At 42.8% G+C, this 26415-nt stretch overlaps 1 protein-coding gene across 1 annotated transcript in view; it reads left to right on the top strand.

Moving 5' to 3' along the window:
• The window catches only part of AK5 (adenylate kinase 5), a 139279-nt gene that overhangs the window by 93513 nt on the left and 19351 nt on the right, over positions 1–26415 (top strand). The window contains exons 9-11 of the mRNA XM_075002733.1: positions 6802–6844; positions 7681–7725; positions 22834–22997. Coding sequence (XP_074858834.1) covers positions 6802–6844; positions 7681–7725; positions 22834–22997 — 252 coding nt within the window. The remainder of the gene's footprint in view (positions 1–6801; positions 6845–7680; positions 7726–22833; positions 22998–26415) is intronic.

A 26415-nucleotide genomic window follows, 5' to 3' on the forward strand; every position in this document is an offset into this window, starting at 1 on the left:
ATTAGCTTTATGCATAAAGCTGCTATACACCTTTTTCTAAGATATTGGTGATCAGCAATGATTATTACAGGAGTGTGAGGTGTGAACTCAGGGGTCTAGTCCATTATAACTCTACAGCATGACATTTAATATTCTTTTAAGAATTGTTATCTTTAACAATTATACCTCTGAGTATTCTTGAAGCATTTTAATGTTTTATTTTCTTTCTCCTAGCCACTTTCCAGTCTATAACAGTAGTTTTCTTTTTACTTCATGACTAATTTCTTTAATGTCTTGTGACAAAGACCTTTTAAGTCTCAATTATTCTCTTAGCCACTATTTTGACACATTCAATAAATGAAAAAGACTACTAAAACATGATTTTCCTTTGACACATGAGCCTTCTCCTTATCTGTTCATATCCCCTCTGCTGGTCCTTATTTTCTTTCCAGACACATTCTCACACACTTTAAGAAGACCATCCATTATATAAACATCTAATTTCCTTTAAATGGATGTGATATACGAGTCACAATGGACCATTATTGCCATTTACGAAGATCTATGTAGTGCAATAATATTCCTTCTAATATGCAGCGATTTACTGTCAACCCATTTATTATAGTTTAAGTCCCAGTTGTTACACTCAAAGTTGAGTATATTAACCTATAACTTTAACTGATATAGATTAACTACCATCTAATGAATTAAGTAACAAGAAAAGGTCTTATTGCAGCCCAAACTATACAAGACTTTTTTAAATGCAAGATTACTGCTATGATCATTAGATCACATACATGGCAACTTATTGTACTCTTGATATTATACCTCCAACAGTTAATGATCATCTTAGTTAAAAACCTCTTCCATATTTGGAAAAGGCAGGCCATGTACTCTTTTTTCAACTATATGCAACTAGATCCCCACTAATTGGCGATTGAAGATCCTGCAGTCAGTATGACGACGTCTGTTAGTTGGGTTCAAATGCAAGTGCTCAAACCAAAAACAGTTAAGATCCACTTCCCAAGGATAGTCTCTATGTATGGACAACTTTACGTTGACCTATCCACACCTGTAATTCTGGACTGTAAACCAGCCACCAAACATGTTTATTAAAGATAGCTGTTCTTGAGCTCATGGGTGAACAAACTTTTTACATTGGGCCCCACTTTTCATCCCTGCAATTAGAAAACCACCCACCCACAGCCTGTTTAATGTAACCAAAATTTTCATTGGTTTGGATTATGTTCATATGAAAAAATCCTTTTGCTATGTGTAAGAAAATATGTAGAATATAAAAAATGTATTGATTTGTATATAAATGTAAATACACACATAAAAACAGTAACATATTTCAATGTTTTTAACTAGATGGATAAGCTTGAGACCCAGCATCTGATCATGCTGTGCCACCCTTATGAAATTTGCCCCCCCAGGGGGCCCATCCCCCGCTTTGTGCACCCCTGTTCTTACTTGAGTATGAACTACATGACCCTCAGCTAAATAGAAACAGCTGTGTCAAGAATAGAATGACAGTTCTACTACTGAAACACAATCTTCTTGTTAGCCATCTCTCACTCTGAACCACTGCTAACCTGGTTATTCCTGGCGCCTCGTCTTCAGTTCTTTTCCTTATGTGATCGGTAGCTAAGCCTTCATGTTCTTATCCAGAGCTTTCTGCTGTGCAGGCAGGCCTTTATATCCTAATCACTTTAAAGACTCATCTTCCAAAAATCAATACATACAAATAGGTATGAAATTAAAAGCTAAGTTGACTAGTTCAGTCACTGACATAGGCCCCGGCCTACCTTAGATAAAGGACAGCACAAGAGAAACCTGCTCATCAACTACTCCTTGTCTGACATGATCACATCAGATGACCCCTTCACGAGTGTGCTGTATGGAATTCAGTTACGGGCTCTACAGAAGTCTAGCTCCCCACCCACCTTAAAAACATCCTAGGTATTTTGTTTTTGGAGGGATGGGGAAGAGGGCAAAGGAGAATCAATGAGTAGTGTTTGATACCTAGAACAATAGAGGCAATTTAAGACAATTAAGACGCCAGAATCAAACGCTGAGTAACCTTATTTTCTATTGTAAGCCTCCTTGACTTTCTCTTGGTTCCCCAGAGACCACAGTCCTAGGGCTGGTTCTTACTTCCCCTCCTAGTATCTCCTTACCCTGTAGTCCACTAGTGCACTGCAATCTCAGTGCATCATTTCAAAAAAATCAGTATGAATTAATGCTATGAGACATCGCTTCATAGGACAGTTGCAAATCCAAATTGTAGGTTTTGGCATAGGAAACCCTATTTTGGACTCTGGCATTCCACTAGGTCAACAATGCAGGAGTTCAGAAATCCATGCCTGGGGAAGTGCAGTCTCACAGTCACTAATGTTGCATTAGGAAAACCCTGTGGATACAATTAAAACATTAAAAATAATCTAATGAAAATGGGCATAATCCTACAGAGAAAAAGTCATCATATATGCAGGGGTACAAGCAAATCTTTTTGAGGTGATTTTTTATTATCAATATCCAATGTGATGATTGATGGTGTATGTTATCGACTGAATTTTAATGAACATAAATGCCACTTATTCCTTTCCTGAAATTGTAGTGATGGCTCACAAAATATTGATCTCTCCTGGAATATCTAAATCCTCAAATAGAAGGGGAGAGAGATTTCCTGCTAAACAGGACACTGAAAGGCTCATTTAGCTTCACTTTTGCCTTCTAAGGAACTTCTAAGGAAATCTAAGGAACTTCCAGTGCAAAAAATATAGATTTGATTGACTTATGCTTTCCTTGTCAAAAACTGCTCCCAGCCACCTGCAAGGATCCCAGTCTGTTTAATGTAATTTCATTTGAGGAGTTGTGGAAAAGCAAAAAAAGCTGATTACGTGAAAAGATAGAAATAACTCTTTTGTATGAATGGTAGGTAAATTTGTGACTAAGGATAAACACAGAAAAAAAAAGAGGGTTCATTGGATGTTTATGGTTTTGGTCATCTAACGCTGGTTAACATAGCAATGAAGACACTAGCACCTCAGTTTTTACCTCATGTTAGCAGCTTAAGTTTAAGCTGATAGAGTCTGTGGTTGAAGTCGAGCTTCTAACCTGCTAAAAGCAAAATTGACCATGTACTTACTGCAGTTTGAATCCAAGATCAGATCTACACTGGGGTGCGGCAAACATATTTAAGATACACAACTCCAGCTATGAAAATTGTGTAGCTGGAGTCCAGGAATCCTAAGTCAATTTTTGCCACCATCCCCACAGCAGGAGGTTGATGGTAGGAACTGTTGACTTCCCCTACTCCTTGTGACAGTGTGGAGTACTGGGGTTGACGGCTGCAATCTGATTGTTAGACTTAGTGTGACCCTGCTAGGTGGGGTAAATCAAACCCCAAAAGATAGATGGCTAGCACATCAATTTTCCAGTATAGACAAACCCCAAGTTAAGAACACATGTTTTTTGGCAGTATAGACTTTTCAACAGTTCAAAAAAAAAAACACAACAGACTTCAACTTAGCCTTACATTTTTCACTTATAATTTTGCAGCGACAAATAATTTTTCCTGCAGTTATTTGCATTCAAACATACCAGTGAAAAATGAGAGGCCAGGCCCACTGGCAGGGGGTAGTTTAAAGATGACTACTGCCCCAGGGCCCCATAATTCTAAAGGGCTGGATCTCCTAGCTATTGCTGCAGCTACTGTGGTGGCGGCCTGACCCCTGGGCCATTTAAATCACTGCCAGAGCCCTGCCCAGCATGCTCCAGGCAGTGCTGAAGGCTATCTGAGGTAAGCGCAGTGTGCTCCAGCCTGTGCTGAGGTATACCTGGAGGGTGAAGCTAACCCCAGTACTGGTTCTTCTGCCTGAGGCCCTTCCCTCTCTGGGGGGCTACAGAGTCAGGACCTCCTGCTTTGCCCAGGGGTCCTGCGAGTCTGTTCCCCTCACAGTGAGAGATTGCTCGTAAGAACCAGACCTTTAATACATTATGCCCATCTTCTTCAGAATCTGAAGGTTGATTATATTATTCGGTGGGGGAGGGAAGACAACACACGACTGATACTGGAGGAAGATAATGTGGTGCCTGGGCGGATTTAACCCTAGTTACTTTTCCGAACACTTGCTGTTCTGACCCTCTTCTGCATTCTAAAAGTTTGCTCTCATAACATGATAGAGGCCATTACGGATATATTTTTAAATGCCAAAAGGCACAACTGCAGAGTGCTAGCATGGGCATTACTCTGAATCAGGAAACGAAAAGGAACAACAAATCAATTTTTTGGTTGTTCAGTCTTACCAAGAATGCTCGTATTTCGGTGATAATGGAAGCAGAGTGAGAAACCTGTAAAGTGTATGCAGGACACTAGCCAATTTAAACAGTTTGTGCAATATGTTCTCCCACTCCTGCTCACTTCACTCATTCTGTTCATGTAACAATGGGGATTGCAACAGTCATATGGCAATTTAAAGTACTAAAATAAAAATCAGAAGTGGAGTTTTATACCCACATACTGACACTGTACAGATCCTCATGAACTATTGCTGTACACTGTTGTATTACTGTATTATACTATTATGCAGTAACATAAGATATATTGAATACTCAGTGCGCGTGTGGAATTTTAGAACCAATTGCGGTATTTTAGAGAGTACATTAAAACACTGCTAATCTAAATGCCTTACTTATAAGTAAGTTGGTTTATGCACAGCTTTTAGTTTATTTAGATGTGTGGGACAAAGGGGTACCCTGAACATGGAGTCATCTGGAATGGATCTCTAGACTCATCCTGCCCAGCGCCCTGCTCTCATAGCAGAACTAAGCACTATCTTGACCACCTTGACACGAGTTTTTCTAACTTGTTCTTAAAAAAAATCTGATTATGAAGATTACACAGCCTCCCTAAGCAAGTTATCCCAGTGTTTGACTGTCTTAACAGTTAGGAAGTTTTTCTTAATGTTCAGCCTAAACTGACCTTGCTGCTATTTAAGCCCATTGCTTCTTGTCTGATCCTCAGAGATGAGGGAGGGAGATTTCACTCCCTCTTCTTTGTACGTGAAGACTTACGTCCCCCCTCAGTCTTCTCTTATCCAGAAAAAACAAAACTCCTCCCCTGCCCCAAACAGGTCATGTTTTCCTCAGCAATTTATCTAGACCTAAATCATTTTTGTTGCTGTTCTCTGGAGTTTGTCCAATTTGAAAGGTGCATCTGTCAAACACTTGAAATACTATAAATCAAATAAGAAAATATAGCCCCATGACAGAGAACAACAGTAAATAACCAGGCAGCACAAAATAAAGGAGTTAACCACACTTTCTAGTTTGCCCATACAGCCTCCTCTAACATTTGCTGCTTCACTAGCACTTAACTTCCTTTGAAGGTCAGAGTCAAGCTTTTTTCAGACCAAGGACAAAAACCACTCCAAATCCATATTATTCCTTTGAACAAGAATCTTTATTGCGTCCAGGAAAGTTCAACAGAAGTGTGCATGACTGTCCTTGCAGGAGACACCTAACTGTCCTTTTCCTCCCAGGCATTTCCTTACCGCTCACATATTTTCTTCGTTTCGGGGTATGCTTCATTCGGAAGGGGTGCAAGCTGTGGAAGAGAAAGCACAAAGCCATGCTTCCTTTCTTCCCCTCGATAGAGAGTCAGTCACTTCGCTTTCCAGGTTAAAAGAAGTGCTCTCTTATTATTGCCCATGATTTGTTGGGAAAATCTTTTCCTGACCAGCTCTATTTACGAGTTGAAAATACATAGTAAGAGGGTTTATTACAAGTTGGCATAAAATGGATGTGATATATTCCAGAAATGAGACGGATAGCTAGGGACAACTTTTTACCTGGAGGGGTGCAGTGAGTCTATCAAAGAACCTCAGAACTCATTGTTCCTGCTACATATATAAACCATATATTTCATAAAAACAAACAAACATGCCAGACTTCATGTTCATCTCACTCTTTTCCTGGAGGAGACTTCTCCCAAGACCCCAAACAGCTCCCAAATTGACAGGAGTAAACCCTGCAGAGTAATGCAAGGCAGTTTGCTGCTCCCTCGTGGTGCCATCAAAGCATGCCCAGTTCCTACCACTTCAGGAGGAGGGTTATAGAAAATGGGAGTTCAGGACTTGAGCTGAGAGGCAGCACAATTTTTTGCACTGGGCAATAAGTTAATTTCATCTTTATTGCAAATTTCACATGCTACAACTGGATCTATGGTTGCTAATCCCATGATTGACCTGGAAACATATCAACTATTTACTGTGGGAAGCTATTTAGTATGCACACTAGCTGCATCTGGAGTACTTAGCTGTTATATGGCTTAACAATATAATAGGCAACAGAGAGGTAGTCGTGTTAGTCTGTACTCCAACAAAACAAAGCAGCAGAAATGTAGCACTTTAATGACTAACAAAATGATTTATTCAGTGATGAGCTTTCATGGGACAGACCACTTCTTCACATCTGAAGTGTCCCACGAAAGCTCATCACTGAATAAATCATTTTGTTAGTCATTAAAGTGCTACATTTCTGCTGCTTTGTTTAATATAATAAGCAAGTCATTTCAACAATTACAGAATGGGCAAATATCAATCCACATGAGCTACCTTGGGTTCCCTGTGCGCATACTCTGCAGAGAGAAAAAGCTACATTCAAGTTCCTTTATAACTGTTGTTACTGTATATTTGAGCAGCACAAAATTGTGAAATATTTCGTCTTTCACATGATTAGTTGTAATATCCACAGGTACCCAGCGAAAAGAAATTTATGTAACAATTTGTTAAAAATGTCAAATTCCTTAATTAACAGGCAGATGACCAGTTACATCTCTCTGGATATGAGAACACAGGTGGTGAGTTTCTTCTTTAATACAGAACAATGTATTCATTTTGATACTCTGTTTTCCATTTAGTTTAATGAGGTATCTCACCAGCAGAGTAAATTGTATCCAGATTTTTTTAAATGAAAGAGGTGTGCATTTCAGCTACTCATGGAAACCAAAATCAATTGTGTAAAAAAAAGTGTGTCAGTTATTTCAGTTCCGTTCAAGCCATTGGTCCCCAGTTTGTTCTGAAGTTTTACTATAAAGCCAACAACAGCTTTCAGAATTTGGCAAGCAGTTACTGAAAGGCTGATGTAAGGTCTAACTTGGCAGGGTTCTAAGAGCAGCCTAAGATTGATTAACACCCCTCAGCTAATGCTATCCCATAATTAGAAATGCACATGTCACAGGGGACTTGTTTCTAGTCTGGCTGAATTTAAGATTATATTTCCTCTTAATCAGAAATGTAGAGCACTGAATACAAAAAACAGAGTATGGAAGTTATGGACAAAAATCAAATTATACTTTTAGAACTAAAATAAATATGGTGGCTAATGATACGTATTATTCTCATATCAAGAGCAGTTTGATTCTTTTTTTACTATTACCATGGTCTTTTTTTAGCCAGGGTGTACGTATGAAAGGGCTGTCATTTTTCCATCTAAGATATATTTTTATCACATCTACAGTGACAGCTACAAAACTGGAACATAAGTGAGCTTGTGAGTGAGAATTCATTTAAAATAAAGAACATTTTTGTAAAAAATAAAAAGAAACTTAAGAAAAAAGTTAAGTTATATAACTGTACAGAAAGAACAGAAGATTAAATCAGTATCTGCTGCTAATAAAGTTTTTTTTTTGTTTAGATTTTACAGAAGACTTAAGGAAATCTAACATAATTTTTGTACTTGGTAAGTACAAGTCTTAACACAACTGTTCCATTTACAGCCATTGTTAGCAGTGGGTCATACAGTTTTGATTTTTAAAATATGTATATTTGATAGGGATGAAAAAGCTGCAATTTGGTCAGATCTTCACTTCCCCAGTTGCCTGCCCCAAAGTGACATATAGTAATAGGAGAAAGTATACTGCTAAAGGTGCAGTCTTTTAGATGAGTGTTTAAGGATCAGTATGTCACAAGTCTTGGAGCTTGTCTTCAGTGACAAAGAGAAAAAAAATCAGAAAGGAAATGGTGTTTCACTGTGGGATAATATACATTACTGATTCCCCAGTAGAAACAGCCTGGAGTCAAGGCACTGTTTTACCAGAGGTCAACTAGGTGACATCTGGTGGCACCACATATGGTTGACCTCCCCTAGCTACATCACAGTAAACAACTCAAATGCCTTGTTTTAGGATTTTGCAGCAAGTAGGGATGATATCTTGCTGTAAAAATCCTCCTTTTGAATCCGAGAAGACAGAGACAGGGAGTGACTGTATTAATGCTGGTTTTGATTTAAGCTTCAAAATATTACAATCCAGAAACCTGGACAGATTCAGACTGAGTTTTGTATTTATGCAGTTAACTAAAACAACATGTGTTGTGTCTTGACAAAACTGATTCGCAAACATTTAATACTGTAAGTTGTAAGTCCCATCTCTGAAGCCTCATGGCCATGTGAAAAGAGCCCTTCTTCTTTGAAACAAAGACTGTAAATACAGGTTCCCATCCTAAGACACAATTAATGTAATGTGTACCAGCAATGCCATTTAAGTAAGAGGGGTTAATTCTAGCACATAAAGTACAAGGGTAAGTATATGCAGGATCACGGACTAGTTTGGATTCAGTTTAATATAGTGCCTTTCTGCAAGGGATTTCAATAAAGTGAGATGTCAAACTACAGTGATCTATTTCATGGACGTTTAATTATCCACATTTACAAGTTTCTGAATGTTTTGTATTAAAGCTTTGGAAAGAAACAATTGAGAGATTTTTTTTTTGATTAGGCAGGCATGTGCAGGACCACCTTACAGCAGGAGAAAGAGCAACAGATTGGAGCCTCTGCAGGGAGTGACTTCCAAATAAATAGTTACATGCAAATGAGTTGTTCTTTGGCTTCATGTCCCTCTGGCTGTTCCACCATAGGATGTGCATTCCCCTTCACGCTTGTAACTGGAAATTTTAGCAAGCATTATCTGAAGGTCCATACTTGTGCTCTGCTACAAGGTATTCAACTCCAGTTTTCTCTCATCAATCCTTGGCTCAAGACAGATCTTAACGTTGCCTGTTGGTAGCTTTGAAGTTCTCTCTTTGGTTCTTTATGCTTCTTTCCATTAGCACGCTTTGCTTTCGGAGCCCTCCCTTCTACCCCTTGAGCTCTTCTTTCTATGATCATAGCCTTCTGCCTTCAGCTGTTCCCTGGATGGAAGAAGTTGTGCTACTCAGGGTTTGCCAAGCAATCAGGCTTCAAGTCTTGTCAGACCTTCCACAAGTCTTTCTCCCTCTGCAACAGGTATTTCAGCTGCCTCAGTTTCTCTCATACCATCCAAATGCAAGGTCTGAACTAGCTTTAAAAAAGCAGATCAGTCCAGACCCTAAGGGTAAACAGAAGCACCTTCTCATAGAGCGCTGAGGTACAATTCCTACTCCATTCATCAGCCTCAGCAACTCAAGTCATTCCAATGCCTTAAGCTTCAAGTAAGGCTTGTGTAGCACTCCAGAACGGAGTATGACAAGGAAGAGACCACCTTCCCTGGAGGGACTCCTAGAAAATGGGGCATCTTCTCCAAGGCCAGGACTTAGGGAGAACTGCATCTCAGTATGAGTACTGTTGAGGCTTGTGCAAGCCCCTGTACAACTCAAGATGACTCCCATTTCATATCATACCAAAGGACCTTCTAGAAAGTCACAGTATTTATCACTGACATTGGTACTGGAAGATGAGCCTTTCAGACACACACAATGCTAGGAGCAGTGACTCCTATGTTAACTTTAGTATCCTCCTGTTTGGGTTGTTGCTGGCATATGGCTATTATAGCTGAGTCCCCACAATCTTCCTCCAAAGCTCACATACCTTCAGTGCACCTCCATACCATCCCCCATAAGGCACTGACCCCCATACCATCCCCCATAAGGCACTGACCAAGTTTCTGTCAATCACAAGGGAACCACACAGTCCCACTCAGGGTCACTCAGAGGGATCACACCCTAGTACCTGTCAACCAGGAGCTTTCATGTGTGTTATAGCCCAGCACAAAATCCCATCCACTAGTACCCTTTAGATCACCAGCTCCTCCTCAGGCTTGGGGTTCTCCCTCTGGATATGGGAGAGGCTACATCCTTGGATTTGGACGCCTCTGTCTAGCACACTGCTTCTTTTCCTCATTTGATTCTCTCTGGAGATACTGCTGAATGAGGAGACCTAGTCTGTGTAAGTGCATTTGGGAGCCTGCCATCCCTAGTGTAGGTGTGCTTGGGAGCCTGTCACTTTAACTCCTCACCAGAGGTGTTCTGGAATCCTTGGTCTCTATGTGACGAGTACTACAGGATGCTTTCCTGCAAGAAGCCTGGTATCAACCAAGCAGCAACCACTACTGCAGCAGCCTGCCTCCCAGGAATAAATCTCCTGGAAGCCTGGAGCTCATGGCTAAAGGAGGAGACCCGTGTGCCCACCAAGACCACCACCTTCAGCAATGAAGCGGTCATTTCTCCTTTCCGCCACCCAGCTTATGTAGACAATTTCAAGACCTTTCAGAGAATCACGGGAGTTACTCCAGGGGGCATGATGTTACCTAGTGGATAATCCACACTGTCTTCTTGGGTGAGATTTCTCTGCCCATCCACAAAGTGCTACCGTCACCAGCCCACACTACTAGAAAACACCACCACCTTCTCACTGATCACCAGGAAGGCAGACTACATGTTATATAACAGCTCTGGGACTAGAGTATTTTTCCTCCCACCCCAAATCCTTGTTGATTCACTCATTAACAGCACCCACCACCAAGTCTGCTTCAAACCACCTCCCTTTGACAAGAAGGAGCTCAAACAGTTGGACCTGCTGGGACAAAAGAGCTACTCTCCAGCAGCTCTTCAGTCACAATCTAGGAGGTCTTGACAGCCAAGTATGAGTTCACCAATGCAAAATCAAGACATTTTATTGTCCACCTGCCACATGACCAAAAGGAGTTGTTTCAGAGGGGCAGACTAATTCAAATCCTTCTTTTCAGATCTACTTCAGTACAGCTGACACAACCACATGTTTGATGGCAATCACCAGGATTATGTGCAGAGCCTCAGGACTACAGGTATCCTGGGTTCCCAGCAAGGTTCAGAGCAAAGTCAGAAACCTCCCTTTCAAAGGGACCAAGCTGTTTGGTAGTAACACTGACAATTCACTCCCTTGAAGAGTCAGGGAAACCGCAGTCTGTTGGGTTAGACAAGCCTACATTAACCAGACGATTTATTAAAGTCCAGACAGCTCATTGTTCCATGCCAATACAATACCAGACCTACACAAGATCCACAGAACATCCAGAAAGAGGTATAGACCTCACAACTAAAGGACGCTTCTCCACTGTCACATGTAATTCATGGAAGTTGTCAGCTTGGACAGAGGTCATGAGTTGATTGCTTTTCTGTGTCTCATACTGCAAAAAACCATCCTCCATCTAACAATGGAGGACCATTTCTCTCATTTCTTAACAAACAGATGGGTCCTAGAGAGGATTTCAACAGGATATTCCACTTCATCCCTCCTTCTCATTCTCTCACTGGGTCCTTCTGTCGTGAAGCTGTCTTACAGGGGAGCCCCAAGGCAGGACTCTGAATTCCTTTCACCTTTTCTAACACTTCAGATTAGTAAACCTAGCACCAATAATTCCAACCTTAATTCCTAGAGACTGGCTCATCACCCTCAACCTCCTGGTAGCATACTTACATTTGTCCGCCATTTTCACAGATGCTTTCCATGGTTTGTTGTTGGTACAGAATACTAGGGGTATTCAGTCCTCCCTTCTGGTCATCACAGCTGACCTCCGTCAAGAGGAAGTACCAGCTTCTTAAGGACAGCTCATCTCTCAAGGTCCAACGTGCAACCAAGAGGTCCCTAACCAATTTTCACTCCCTTGGCTTTTGCTGAAATAAAGTCCACTCTAATGCTGCTACACTGCACAGAATTCCTCTGAACCACCAGGTTCTGTCTGTTCAAACACACAACTGTATCTCTGAGAATCCTCAGCTTCCTGAGCTGGCAGAAAGACACAAGCCAGGCTTGTGTGGTAATTACCTTCTTACCTGCACCAGTGACATCTTCCTACTAGGCTGTGATGACACCACTACTCATGGAAGCTTCCCTCCGTATCAGCATCCTCAAACTCAGGACACTTATGGGCATCAGCACTGCCTTTGCTCTATAAAAGTAATGCTAGACAGCAGAGCAGCAGTGTTCTATATAAGCTGACAAAAAGGAGCAAGACCCCCAATCCTTGTGTGCAGAGTCACTGAAACTGGTGCTTGTCCCACCACACATACATCTCAGCGATCTACGTACTGAAGCTGCAAAACGCTGGCACATTGTCTGAGCAGGCACTTCCACCAGATCCTTCAGTGGGAACTGGTCTTCAAGAGCATCTGACAGCCCTGGGACCTCCCAGAGGTGCATCTCTTTGCAATACCATCCAATGCAACTGCCAACACTTTTGCTTATGGTAGAGCCATAACTCACTGGGGAATACCTCGTACTCACCTGTCATCATACCCTCTTGTACACCTACCCTCTGGCTTTACTGATCCTCAGGGTTGTAAACAGGAGCAAGTGGCAGAAATTTTCATAGCTCCATCTTGGCCTCAACAAACCTGGCTCTCAGACCTTACTTTTCTTTTCCCTGTGAATGCCACTCTGATAATGGATCACCTGACCAAAACTTGGGCACCACAGGCCAACACCACAGAGCTTGGTTCCTCATCATAGAATTGGACAGTTTCCCACAAGACAGTACTCCTGACCATAGGAAACCTGCCACAGAGAAAACCTAGCTGCATGAAGTGAATCATTTCCAGGTCTGTCATGCTCATTGATCAATAAATCCAGTGGAATGTCCATTCAGGCATTATGAACTACATACTGTACTTGAAAATGTGAGATCTGTTATTGAGCTCTATTAACATGCATCTGGTGGTCATTATCAGATTTCACTCTCCTGTCCAGGTTGGTACAGTGTACAAAAACAGTCAGGTTCCCTCAAATGTTGGTCTACTCTCTTCCCATAAATCAAGGAGCCTACCCCTCCTTGAAACTTTAATCTGGTTCTTAATTCACAGGTAAATAGCCTCTCTATTCACATATTAAGTTTTGTAAATTAAATCCATGAGATTAGGTTTTGCTAAAATCAGAAGATAACATTTCTATGCTAGTTGCATTTTGTACTAAATATGAATAGACAAAGCTCATCACTAACCTGGATGTATATAAAAACCCTTGAAAAAGTGAGATTGGGCTATTATTCAGTTGCTGTGGTAACCCAGAACTTTCATAAAGGGAAAACATGCAATGTTTTGCTTCATACTTTTTTAAAGACTGCAATCCTGTGTTATGTAGTTACAGCAACACACTCTCTCTCTCTCTCTCGTTCCCATTTTATTGGGAACGCATTTTTGGATTAGTACCAAGCAAGGAACTGTGAAGTTATCTATAACGAATTTAGGAAATGGTCTGTTTGAGAGCTGTCTGAACTCAGTGTTTTCCCCACATTTATGCTTTAATCAGTTTGGTGATTAATTCTTGATCTCTCACTTGCAAGCAGTTTATTCAACATTTGGCATTGTATCTACGGTGTCATAGGACTTGATGGGACCTCAAGAGGTCATTTAGTCCAGTGTCCTGCACCCATGGCAGGACAAAATGTTTTCTAGACCATCCCTGAAAGTTGTTTATCTAACCTGCTCTTAAAGATCTCCAGGTGTGGAAATTCCACAACCTCCCTAGTCAATTTATTCCTGACAGTTATGAAGTTTTTCCTGACATCCAACCTAACCTTCCTTGCAGCAAGTTAAGCCCATTGCTTCCTGTCCTACCTCAGCAGTTAGTAAGAGCAGCTTTTCTCCTTCCTCCTTGTAACATCCTTTTATGTCCCAGACAACTGTTATGTCCCCCTTTCGGTCTTCTTTGCCAGACTAAACCAATTATTTCAATTTTCCCTCACCTGTCATGTTTTCTCGATCTCCATTTCTTTTTGCTCATCTGGATTTTCTCCAATTTGACTACATCTTTCTCAAAATGTGATGTCCCGAACTGGATACAGTACTACAGTAGAGGCCCAATTAACACCTAGTAGAGTGTCTTACTGTCTTGTATCCCAGAATGTTTTTTTTTGTTTTGTTTTGTTTTTAAAAACAACGTTACACAATTGACTCATATTTACCGCTATGTCCCCCAGATCCCTTTCTGCAGTACTCCATTCCAGGCAGCCATTTTCCATTTTGTAGGTCTGCAACTAATTGTTCCTTTGTAAGTGAAATCCTTTGCCTTTCATATAATCATTCAATAATGCAATTGCATGATGTTTCTTTTACCTTACTGCATTACCCTCGCTCTTAGAAGCAGGTATTTTATTTGGCTAGATGCATTCAAAATTTACTTTCCACAAAGTTCAAAAATTAGAGGAAACACACAAGTCAGCAGAATGTTTAAGAAAGGAACCAGATTGTAGAGTGATGAGATTAAGTATCTAGGTAGACAGACTGAAAAAGCATAAGTGACAGAAGGCACAGATCAAGTGTAATGGGATTCAGGGAGCCCTGGGCATTGCACCCCATCCACAGCCAGAAGTGACTCTCACTCAGCAGGTAAAACAGGAAGTTTATTAGTCGACAGAGACACAGCATAGTACAGGGGTTTCAGTACAGCAGCCAGAACAGTCATTCCTTTCCATCTTGGGGAGGAGCCGGAGCCGGGGCCCCTCCCATTTCCCCCTCCCCCCTCGCTGCATTGTTCCTCTCCTCCAGTCCAGACTAACAGCCTTCCAACTGCCCTCCTCCAATTCAGACCAGCTGGGCTCCACCCCCACTCTTTGTTCAGGGACAGAGGTGTTACCAGACAGCTTAGGTTACAGCCAGCAGAGGTCATCCACAACCTGTCACTCAAACACGCACCCTCCAACTATGTAAGTGGCCGAAGGTACAGATCAAAAAAAAGCATTTATTACAGATCCCTAGAGACTTTAAGGATAGGGATTCCAAACATCTGGAAAAAAATTTAATTTGAAATAAGTCACTAACCTATTAGCTTTTCTCTGACATACTATGTGCCATTTTTCAAAGATGAGGAAAGATGCACTAAGACAGTGATCAGCAGGACTGGGGCTTATTTAAGTAGGTTGTTAACTGAGGTATGGAAATACCACACTAAGAGGTTATTGACTCATCTGCCTGACAGATGAAAGACATGTTTTTTCTGCATATTACCACTGTTTGTTAGTCTTTTGGCCAAATTACAAGATATGGAGCTTCTTTTTTAAAAAAGTGTATTTTCCAGTAAACTGCTTTTCGGAGAATCAAGGACCAGTAAGGCACCGTTCAGCTTTTCCCCAAGCAATCACCATTACACACCTCATTGCCTACATATGGCACCCTTTGTGCCAGGGTAACAGAAGTAAAGAGTTCCGCATAGCCTTGACAGCATCATTCTATGACATGTGATTTGTATGCAGCTTTCTTTTTCCTTCCCCATATTGTAACAGAGGAAGAATCAAATATATAGGTCATATTTGTCCTCCTCTGAGTAGTGATTTATGAACTGCCTTGGCTGCCTGTAGTACTTTCATGGGCACAGCAAGTGTTTCACAAAGAATTTCTGGACTCTGCTCTGTTAATTATTTCCCTGAAGTAATGTATGGAGGGCTCATATCTGCAAATGCTCAGGAGTGAGGTCCTGTTGAGGTCACTATCACTACTGACACAAGGAAGAGTAGTAACAGAGAGAAAGCCATGCTAGTCTATATACTATCAAAACAAAAAAGCAGTAAAGTAGCACTTTAAAGACTAACAAAATAATGTATTAAATGAGCTTTCGTGGGACAGACCCACTTCTTCAGACCATAGCCATAGCAGAAGAGACTCAATATTTAAGGCACAGAGAACCAAAAATAGTACAAGGTTGACAAATCAGAAAAAAATGATCAAGGTAAGCAAATCAGAGAGCAGAGGGGCGGGGTGGGGAGTCAAGAATTAGATTAAGCCAAGTATGCAAAAGAGCCCCTATAGTGTCCCAGAAACTTTGCATCCTGGTTCAAACCATGTGTTAATGTGTCGAATTTGAATATGAAAGAGAGTTCAGCAGTCTCTCTTTCCAAAGCAGTGTGAAAATTCTTCTTCAATAATGACTTTAGAGTTTGAGTCTTAACAGAATGGCCCACTCCATTATAATGTAGACTAACTGCTTTGTGGATCAGGAGTGTAGAGGAAGAGTAGCTGTGTGAGTATTTGCAGCCTAGTAGTCCTTCCCTGCTGAAGACAAAGAGTCTTTATAATGACTTCACATTGCATTCAACTGAGCCCTTAAAAGTAGGAAGACTAAGCTGTAACAGCATATGCAAAAATTCTGCTTTTCTTACCAGTGAAAATGGCACAAGGATTCCTACTAGCCAACTGAAGAAATCTGGAAATGTTACTTTATATGCGTGTCTCAAGAGAGAGAGGGGAAACCAAATCACTGGTAAAGAGGACTTTTAGCAATTAGCATTTTAATTATTTACATAATAATTGAAATAAATATGCACATATGCTATAGCTGGCATGTTGAGACACTGTGTAGAAGATTAAAAAAAACCACTAACAAATTTAATTTCTCTCAGATGTCTCTAGTAAGAGAATGAAAACACTGGCTGATTAGCAAAGATTTACATGAAGGTTAGAGTTGGAATTAATTGGAAATTCAGTCAAGTCAAATTAATTAGGCAATGATATCAGTGTTTCATCCAGACAACCATAGCGAAGTTGTAGAATCAGAAAGGAAAAATGAGAGAGACATAACAGCAGGGTAATAGACTGTGACAAGCTTAATCCATTGAATTAAGAAGCACAGGCTATAGAGACAATTATGAGGTTAGATATAACCCAATTAATGAAATGGAAGAATTTTTGGATGCTAGTACTTTACATTTTTATTATTGCTGCTAACTAAAATTGGCTGATTCTCAGAGGCACATTGTTATGAGCAACCTCTCTGTCTTTGAAGAATGAAAGTCTAGTGGACAGCTTTTAATCCTAACACTTCATCTAAGAAAACGAACATTCAGACTGCCTTTATAGGCACATGCGCCAGACAGCCACCGTCTGCCAGAGTTTAATACAGTACAGCAGGTGCCTGAGACAATCACTATGCACTTCTTCTGACTTCATTGGAGCCTGGACCAGATGCTAGGTACTCAACTGTAGCTAAAGATTAATTAGTTCCCTCGCTAGCAGCATTCTGAAAGTGTGCTTGTGGACAAATGAATATACAAGATTAAAAAACATATGTTGTTTTGTAGCTATTTGCTTCATATGTGGCCCAGCCCTTCCCTTTGACAGATGCTAATATCCTACATTAAATAACTACTTGAAGACTAATATGGGGCAGGGCTGGCCATTTAAAAGATGTTCTACTGACTGCTTCATATGTATGATGAGTGCAGGGCCAAAGCCTGTTTAACTACAAGCATAAACATCCCTAGACTGCTTTTGGAGCTACTTCTGAGAACATTCGAAATGGTACTGGGAAAAGTTAGTCCCACTTACACTGAATGAATACTTGATATGATTCAGCTGACCCATTGGCCTTGGCTGGGCTGGCAAAAATAATATGGTAAAATGCTCACAATGCTAAATAGCAAACTCTTAGTCCTAATTTTCTGAGGTATCAGATGAATAGGGCTAAGTAGTCCTCACAGGCTGTTTCTACTCATATCACAGTCTGTATCTCTCACAGTCACACACACTCTTCTCTTTCCAGTACATATACCTTTAATCCTCTATCTCCAGACAGAGCACAGGTGTACACCAAGCAGTACCTTTCCCACATCTTTCCTTCTCAAACCAACTCAGCTTTAGAACTTTCTCCCTACTTCCTGTTCCTCCCAATTATATGCCCTCCCAGTTACTTAGACAATTGGCTCATTAGCTCAGCAGTTACTACCAAGTGTCAGTAGCCCACGCTACCAACAGGCTGATTAGCTCCAATTCAGCCAGTAGCCACCTTGGTGCTGCATCAGTTTCAGTGGCTGGGATGTTACAACTAGCCCTCTATCCCAGTAGCTAAGCTGTAGAACATTCTAAATGCCAGAGTAAGAAGTCAGTGCTGATTCCTTTCTATAGTACTTCATTGGGACTACTCCCCCTACAATCATGCTGTTTAGGCACCTGATCTCACTGTTGCTTTTCCGTGAAGCCCAGAAAGGTTATTTTTTTGTTTTCAACCAAGATGATCTTTAATACACAGGACTTCAGAAAGGAGTTTGTAAGTTATAGATCATAATAACCTTTGTGGATTTTTGTAAAAAATGTTCATTCTGGAGTCTGTGGCAGTGTTAGGATATACTCAGGTCACATTTTCAAGCTTTTCTCCATAATGGAAGGGTTAGGAAAATTAAAAAAAGGTGAAGCCAAGAGGCTCACAGTCACTGGGCTCCAAGAACTGGAATTTTTTGTAAAACACCACATAGCATCAAACTCTCAATAAAACCACAAGAGCTGGAAACAGTGGTAAGTGTCATTGTAACATTTCACATATTGATGTGTCACTCCTAAGTGGCCCTGAGACAGTGTGCTGTGGGAATCTGGCCCCATTTTGACTCACTAAATCACACATCCAAAGGAGGACAGAATGTTACAGAGAGATGCAATAGACGTGTGAGTGTACACTATTTAATAGTTAAATGAAAAGCTTGAATGCACGAAAGTTTACTCCATTGGCAGATACAACACAGGCACACTGATGTCTCCAAGTACATTGATAGTCAGATGATTCCTTTCTAACCACTGAGACAGCTTTAGGTTGTATTAGCAAAATCAGCCCTGAGCTGTACCACCCATTAAGAATATTCATTTTTTATTCTGATTGGTATGAATCCGCTTGCTTCCTAAAGGAGATTCAAATTTCCAACACAGATGGGTACTGGATAAATAGAACATCAGCTAGTTAGGAAAGCCAGAGAAAATGTTCCTGTTTATAATGAACAAAGTTCTAAAGAAATCAAAGCATCTCTAGCCTAATGAGGATTTCCCCCTATTGTCTTTTTTGATTGCATATACCTAGCTTGAAGGATGGTCTCATTGTTTGATTTAGATACTGGACAGATTTGGAAGGCTGTCTGTTCTATGGTCTTCAACAGAGTTGCAATATGATCTTGGATAGCTCACATAATCCCTCTGTGCCTTGGTTTCCATATCCATTAAGTGGAGCAGTAATATTACCCTGCCTCCAAAGTGTATTTCAAGGGTAAATAAATTAATTTATGATATACTCAGATAATGCACAGCAAAGGGTCATAGCAATAGACACTCGTTTCTTCTTAAAAGTGTTAAACTGCAAGAGAAGCTTAGAAGAATCTTACTCACAACCTTTGTTCAGTTTGCTCCAAGCAGTTGCAAAAAATATTTATACCCTAACAACATCAGAAACATTCTCTCCACTGTATTAGTTAAAAGGAAAAAATTTGCTCTAGAAACAACATAATTTAATCACAATCTAAAAATTGAAACATAGTGTCTTTCTACACTTTTTTTCTACATACCTGCTAAAAGTAATGCACACGTCAAGATAGACTTGATTCCTCCTTGTCCATATCATCAACTCAACCATATCACCCACTCTTCCTGGTGCTGAGCCCAATGGAGTTCAGCTGAGCCCTGTAAGGGTCAGCGGTGTCTAATTAGCTCACAGATGAGAGCATCTCCCTGAGTTGATCTTGATTCATTGCTGGCAGTTAACCAATAAACCCCTTTGTCTGGCTTGGCACTGCCCTTCCTTTGCTCTTATCCAGGCTCTGTTATCTCTGATTTTTATACCTAATGTGCATCTAACAGAATGTATAGTTATACTGGCACATATTCAGAAGTAGGCATAGTTCTCTCACATCTAGTCTTTGGCCACCAGTAGGACTCTGATAATAACCCTTCTGGACCACCAAAGGTGCATGTATTTTTAAGTACAATATTAGAAATGAATTTTTCCTATTTTTTGCATTGGTTGGTTTAGATGTGTAAACTCCTGTTGTGGGATCTTCCACTGGCTGTTGTACAATATGCAGGGATGTTCATCTGCAGCCCTTCAAAACAAACATACTCCTCAGTTAGGGAGACCAGAGTTTAGCAAACCAGGCAGTGGGGGCAGAGCATTTTGAGCAGTGACATGAGAGAAATAGAACTCCACCACAAGACCCCTCCAGCTCCTGGGAATGACATGTTTCAAATCAGAAGAGAAAAGCTTCAGCCAGAAGGGATGAGATTAAAACTGAAAGATGTACAGTCATCTGCCACCCATCATTCTGTTGCTGGTTAATACTAATGCATCTTGCAAAAGCATGTAGGCGGAATAGAAAGTGACAGCATTCAAAACTTGATAGTATTCACAAAGAGCTGTACATCTTTAATACAAAAATAAGGGCACATGTTCCTGCTTCAAAACATGGCATAACAACAGGGCTGTTGCAAAGACCATTAACTGATTACAGTAGGGTCTCAACAGGTTCATGAATACAAGTATTCGGTTTCCTGGGGCTCTGGGGCACGGAGTGCCGGCAGCCACCACTTCTCAGTGCTCTGGAGCAGGGAGCGCTGGTGACTGCCCCTTCCCAGGGCTCTGGGTGGCTGCCGCTTCCCCGGGGCTCCAGGCAGGGAGTGCTGGCAGCCATGGCTTCCCCAGGCTCCAAGCCCCTGTGTTTGCAAAATTCAGCATTTGTGAGGGTCTCAACATGGAACCCTCATGAATGTTCAGACTCTACTGTACTTCAGGGTCTTCTCTCTGTTCTGTTTAAAAATAATATGGGAAAAATGCACCTTACTTTCAGTTTCCTAGCCGCAAGTATCCAACTGTAGTTCATTATAACCCATGAATTTAAGATCTTCATTTGAGCTGTACCAAGCACAGTGTTGAGTGCACTTGTTTTAGAATGACACATTTGTAACCCCACAAGCACTGATGGGAGAGTGAAGTCTCTGATGAGTCCACACTTGTAAGGCTAATGGATCTGGGTTATTAGCAGGAGGGATTGAATTTGTAGCCTGAGAGACTAAAGCCTTATGCTCTACCACATGAGCTGAAGGCCAGCAGGCTTGCAACTAAGGCTATAGAGCAGAGACTTCACTCTCTCTAGCATGTGGTCTCACTGCCTCTAAGGTTACACATTGATATAGCAATACATTGAAAAAGACAACGTGGGTTCACAGTTAAGATGGATTTCTTGCTAATCTCACCAGAGCACTCCTTGAAAAGGAAAAGTTTAAGGGAACCATCTTTCACATACATTCCCCAGGAGACAGCTCGGAGCCAGTGACAATGACACAGATCAGGCCTCCAGCACTAGCTCCCTTTAGCTTCCAGAAACACAGAGGGCATGTCAAGTTTCTGAAATTCACATATGCCTGCACCACTGGAATGGCGCCCATGAACATTACTGTGACCAAATGTACTGTGTGCATGTGCTGGTTTGGATTATGCCATCTATAAGTGCATGGGGAGAAAGCATCAGACTGGAGTTAAGCTTTTATGTTGGAATGAGTTTCAAGAATTTGGTGTGTGCTCATAATCTCAAAAATGCAGGGCAGGTTCAGTGAACAAGAAAAGCAGTCCCCACTCTCAGCTATCTTCAGTTAGGGTCTCATAGGAAGAAAGTTGGGGCAGCTTTCCTCCCTATGCCTAGCCTGAGAGAGAACAGAGGAGAGGCTGGGGGAGGTCTGGACAGATGTGGGGAGCAGGGGAAGCAGGGAATTAATTGTTGTGCGAGGTTCAGCCTGATGTCGGGGTTGAGAGCTGCTGTAACAGGAGGAACAGTCCCCTTTCCCAATAAATCTGGGAGTGTGAGCAGTGATATTCCTAGTTGTCACTCACACCCCAGGAACAGGCTAGTGGGGAGAGTTCAAAAATCAACAGACTGACCACACAACACAATTTCTTTCTGTCTTTCTTTAAAATCACAGGATTCTGGTGGTCTGACTCATGATTTTGGTGGCTTCAGGTTCACAACATTATGTCCTGTTCTCTTGTAACCTGATACATGTCTCAGCCTGCTTTCCACGTCCACCTGTTCCTGGACTATGTCAAACGATAAAGCAAACATAGGCAGAGGGATCCGCTGTGTATGTTGTCTGGTAATTTGTGAAGCTATAAGGGCTGCACGGGAGGCAAAGACAGCCAGATTCCTGGGCTTGCCTGCCATTGCAGTCTATGATGCAGCTGGAGAACAAACCAGTATCTCCTAGAACTGAGGGGAATAAACAATGCTTCCAGGTTAATCTTTCAGCCACTGGGATGGACAAACCACAGAGGAAACTGGCTCCCCTAGAGGGAACAAGGGAGAGCAGCATCTTCTGATACCTATCGATTCATCTGTGCACTGGAAAACACAAGGTTCTCTTATTGCACTGAGTAACATCTAATTAGCTAAAAAACATTGTAGATAGTATCTGCCTGGCAATTTAGTGCCAGTAAGTTACATTGCTGATTCTGAGAGCTTCTGCTGGTGCACCAGTGTGACATCAGTGTGAAAGGAGAATTGTAAATGGCATGGAAAGTGACACACCTTTCTGCTCCCCCAGTAGTTACCATGTATCGAAGAGAAAAACGGAAGGAAAAACTTATTTTAAGATGGAAGAACCTCACTCGACGGGTTTGTTCTCAGTGATGTTACTTAATCGTGGTATGTTACCAGTCAGTTTCTGTGCAGACAGCTTTAACTATGTACTTGAAGGCCCAGTCAGAACAAGAGGTCATTTTTTTAAATTTAATTCTTCCAACAGCAGTGATTAGTGAAAAGGCGAGTTATTCAGCTCCCTGCAATTTCTTTTTCTAACTCTAGATTTTTCCTCCCCCCCAATTATGAAGGTGGCCCTGGCTCTGGCAAAAGAACTCAGTGTGAACAATTAGCACAGAAATATGAATTTACACATCTGTCCCCTGGTGACCTCATCCAACATGAATTATCATCATCCTCCGAGAGGAGCAAACTGATCAAAGACATCATGGAATGCGGTGAATTGGTGCCTGGCGTAAGTTGCAGTTTAATTTGCAAAATAAAGGAGATAGATATTGTCCCTCAGAAAGTGTGGATATAGGACATCAGTGCTGGTAGATAGTCCCATCTGAGGAAGGTACACCTACAGCTTGGGAAAGACAACCCCTAATTCCCAGATATGTGACCTTCCCCTTTATTTTATATGCTGGTGAAGCAGTGATCCCTTCTCACACCAAACCCATACGTACCCTATGGCAGATTGATTATTAAACACAATGGGTCAGATGACGTGCTACATATCGCAAAAGGTTCCATACAGAAGCGGCAGCAGCAAAGGGAACATCATGCCACTTTTACAGCTTCTAAATTCTGAGCTGGTCCCAAGGCTGGCATGGCCTCCAGTATCAACTGAAGCAACTAGCTGCTACTTGCTGCAATGACTCTCTAAGGAACTGGCTGACAGCCCAGAATAGCTGCTCGCCAACTGATGGGGACTGTGAATAATGAAAGTTAGTCTGTGGCCAGGAATCCCCCTATATTACAATAATTCTCACACACAAGGGGGTAGAACCTTCCCCCACTCTCTCACTGTAGCATCTGAGCAGCCTAAAGGGCCTGGGCTGCTGGCCAGGATGAGGGACAATATGATGTGCAGCAAGTGCACTTAGATCAAGAGGTGTGTGTTAATAAAAGGCATCAAGTGGGGCTACGTGGCGGGGCATGAGGGAGCACGTGCCCCTGAACTGCCATGGGCAGGAGGGACAAAGGGCCAGAGTCTCTGGGTGGCGTGCAGGCTCACAATGGCGGGCGGGGGGTGGGGGTGGCATGGCACCCACAGTAGGTGTCTGCCCCCTACTGACCAGCAGCAATGGGAAGGTAGAGCAGCATGGCCCCAGCTCGCTCGGCCCTCCTGGTGAGTTGCTCACGGAAGGGGTGGGACTGCCCCGCACTCGCTGGCAGGGGGCAGCGTGGCAGTCAGGGATGCAGAGTGAGCTGGGTTCCGCAGTTCCCCACTGCTGTCAGAGAGTGCAGGGCAGGTGTGGGACCTCTCCTGCCAGCACCAGCCCCCCAGCCCTGCTAATCCCCTAGGCTGCATCACTTGGGCCAAGAGAGTGAGGGAAGGGATGGGGTGGGGTGAAGCTGTGGGGAAGGGAAAGGCAGAGCCTAAGGTGAAGTGGGGATTGTCCCAGCCTTTCCCCAGGCTAAGGGGAGGTCACATGGCTGACTGCCTCCCCTTGTGTCACCCCTCACCAGACCTACCTTGTATCAAGAAATGCTGCCCATGGGAAAGTCAAAGGAATACTGAGTCTAGTTTAGTCTTATCTTACCAGTTTATCTGGTGGGACAGACGCTCTCATCATTTACAGTCAGATATCCTGACATTGCATGGATGCATGATGTGTCGAAATAGAGTCAGCTTGGGAAGGGCCATTGTAGTGTCCCCACAGGCCAGAGCAACTGCACCTGTATTTTCCCTCAGTGGTCCAGCCAGGGCCGTCTCAGGCTTTCAGCTCCCCACTTGTTGCTTTTCTGTGAGGAGACCTGTCGCCTTCCCTTCTGACTGAGGTGTTTGCAGATGGCACAGCTTACTGCCAGCACTATATTATTTGCAGCACCAACAGGTTGCCCCAGGACACCTGCTTGCTTTCTCTTCAGAGATGGTTTGCTCTGATTGCATAGTTATAAGTTTCCACACAGCATTTCCTATGGACACCTGCTTTATTCTTAAAGTAAAAGCTCTACAGAAAAAATTTTAAAATATTGAACAGGCATGCTACTGAGCTAACCAGCATTGACCCTAACCCTAATATGCAGTCTGATGCAGGCAGTGCCTCAGCTCCCCACCCAAGAGCTTCTTTGTGGTTACATGTGCAGCCCAGCTTCATCTCAGAATAAGCACCCAGTTTTACTCAGAATAAGCACTCAGTCCAATCCTTCCAACCCTTATGCTAATAGTTGGGACCCTCATAAACCAGGGGTCCTGTCCATGTGCAGGATCAGGAGGAAGGCCATCTGATGGGTTAAAGCCAGTCTATTTATCCCAGAGAGGCTGACAGGCTCCCCACTCCTGGAAAGGGCAGGGCCTCAGGGTGGAAGGGGTAGGGTTGCGGCGGGGGCTGCCAGCCCTCAGCATCACCTGGTTTTCACCGCCTGGGGCTCCAGTGGCAGTATAAAGGGCCCAGGGCACTGGCTACCACTGCTGCTGCAGTAGCAGTGGCAGCAACCAGGACCCCGAGCCCTTTTGTATCACCAGGCCCTGGGGCAGCTGTTCCCTTTGTCCCTTCCTGTCAGTGAGACTGAGTTATCCAAAACTCACTTCTTTGCTTGTTGGTCCCTGGAGAATCAGGTTTGAGCTAGTATATGGAGACCTTTGGTGGGAGAGCATGGGGCTTTGGGGGGCTGATAATCTACGAATTACTTTAGCAGCCCTTCTCCCAACTAGGGAAGGTGTCTACAGTGCCACAGTAACAAAAGTACTTCAGTTCAGTACAGCACATGCCAAAGGTGTTAACTCAGTATGCTTTACTTCAGTGAAGTTTAGCTTGATTCTCAAAGGTTTGTTCAGGCCCACAGTCCCACAACTGATTTTGAGACTAAGCTATAGCACACAACAGTGCCCCACAACAGGAGAGTGCCTGGAAAAATCCAGAACAGGTTTTCTTCTGGCCCTAGCTTGGCATTTGTGTGACACAGCTAAAGGCGAAAGTAAGCCCATGGGCTGCACCCGTAAGAGACATGCCAGGTGGGGGCAGGGCTCTGGATGGTGCCATCAGCCACAGCACCTCAGGGTCTAGCCCCAGGGCTTGGGTGGCTGGAGAGCGTAGGCCCCTCTTTCCAGGGAATCTGGCAGCTGAGCAGTATGGTGGCTGTACCCCCAGCCCCAAGCGCCTCACATTCCCTCAAGCCTTCTGCCTTGAGCCCTCCCACTCAACCTGGCCCCCTGCCATGAGCGCCCCCACCCCATGACCACCTGCCCTGAGCCCTGGACCCCCACGCCCCTGCTCTGAGCCCTCCACCACTGCCTTGACTCCTGCATTGCCCCAACCCTTTGCTCTAATGTCTGCACACACCCTGCAATCCAGCTCCCTGCCCTGATTCCCACATCCCTAATCCCTCCCATGAACCCCCAGTTGCCCATCCTCAGCCCCCATGCCCTGAGCCCCTCACACTCCATCTCACATTTAATTTCTTGCAGATACTGTCCTATCACAACCCCCCCTTGCCCCCCACTCTCTGCTGTGACGCCCCCTCAAGGAGGACTGTGACAGGAGTAAGAGATTTAGGTTTCGTCCATTCTGGGACATAATTGTTCCCACGAGTGAGCTATTTCACTGCTGTGGCAAACTATCCCCTCCCCAGGCAGCAAGTAACCTAATGCTGGCCTTCAAGGGACCTTCACGAGGCAAAGCAGAGTTAGGGTAGTTCATGAAGACATAGTGTTAAAGTCCATG

This window comes from Carettochelys insculpta, chromosome 9, assembly GCF_033958435.1.
Source record: "Carettochelys insculpta isolate YL-2023 chromosome 9, ASM3395843v1, whole genome shotgun sequence".
Classification (NCBI taxonomy): Eukaryota; Metazoa; Chordata; order Testudines; family Carettochelyidae; genus Carettochelys; species Carettochelys insculpta.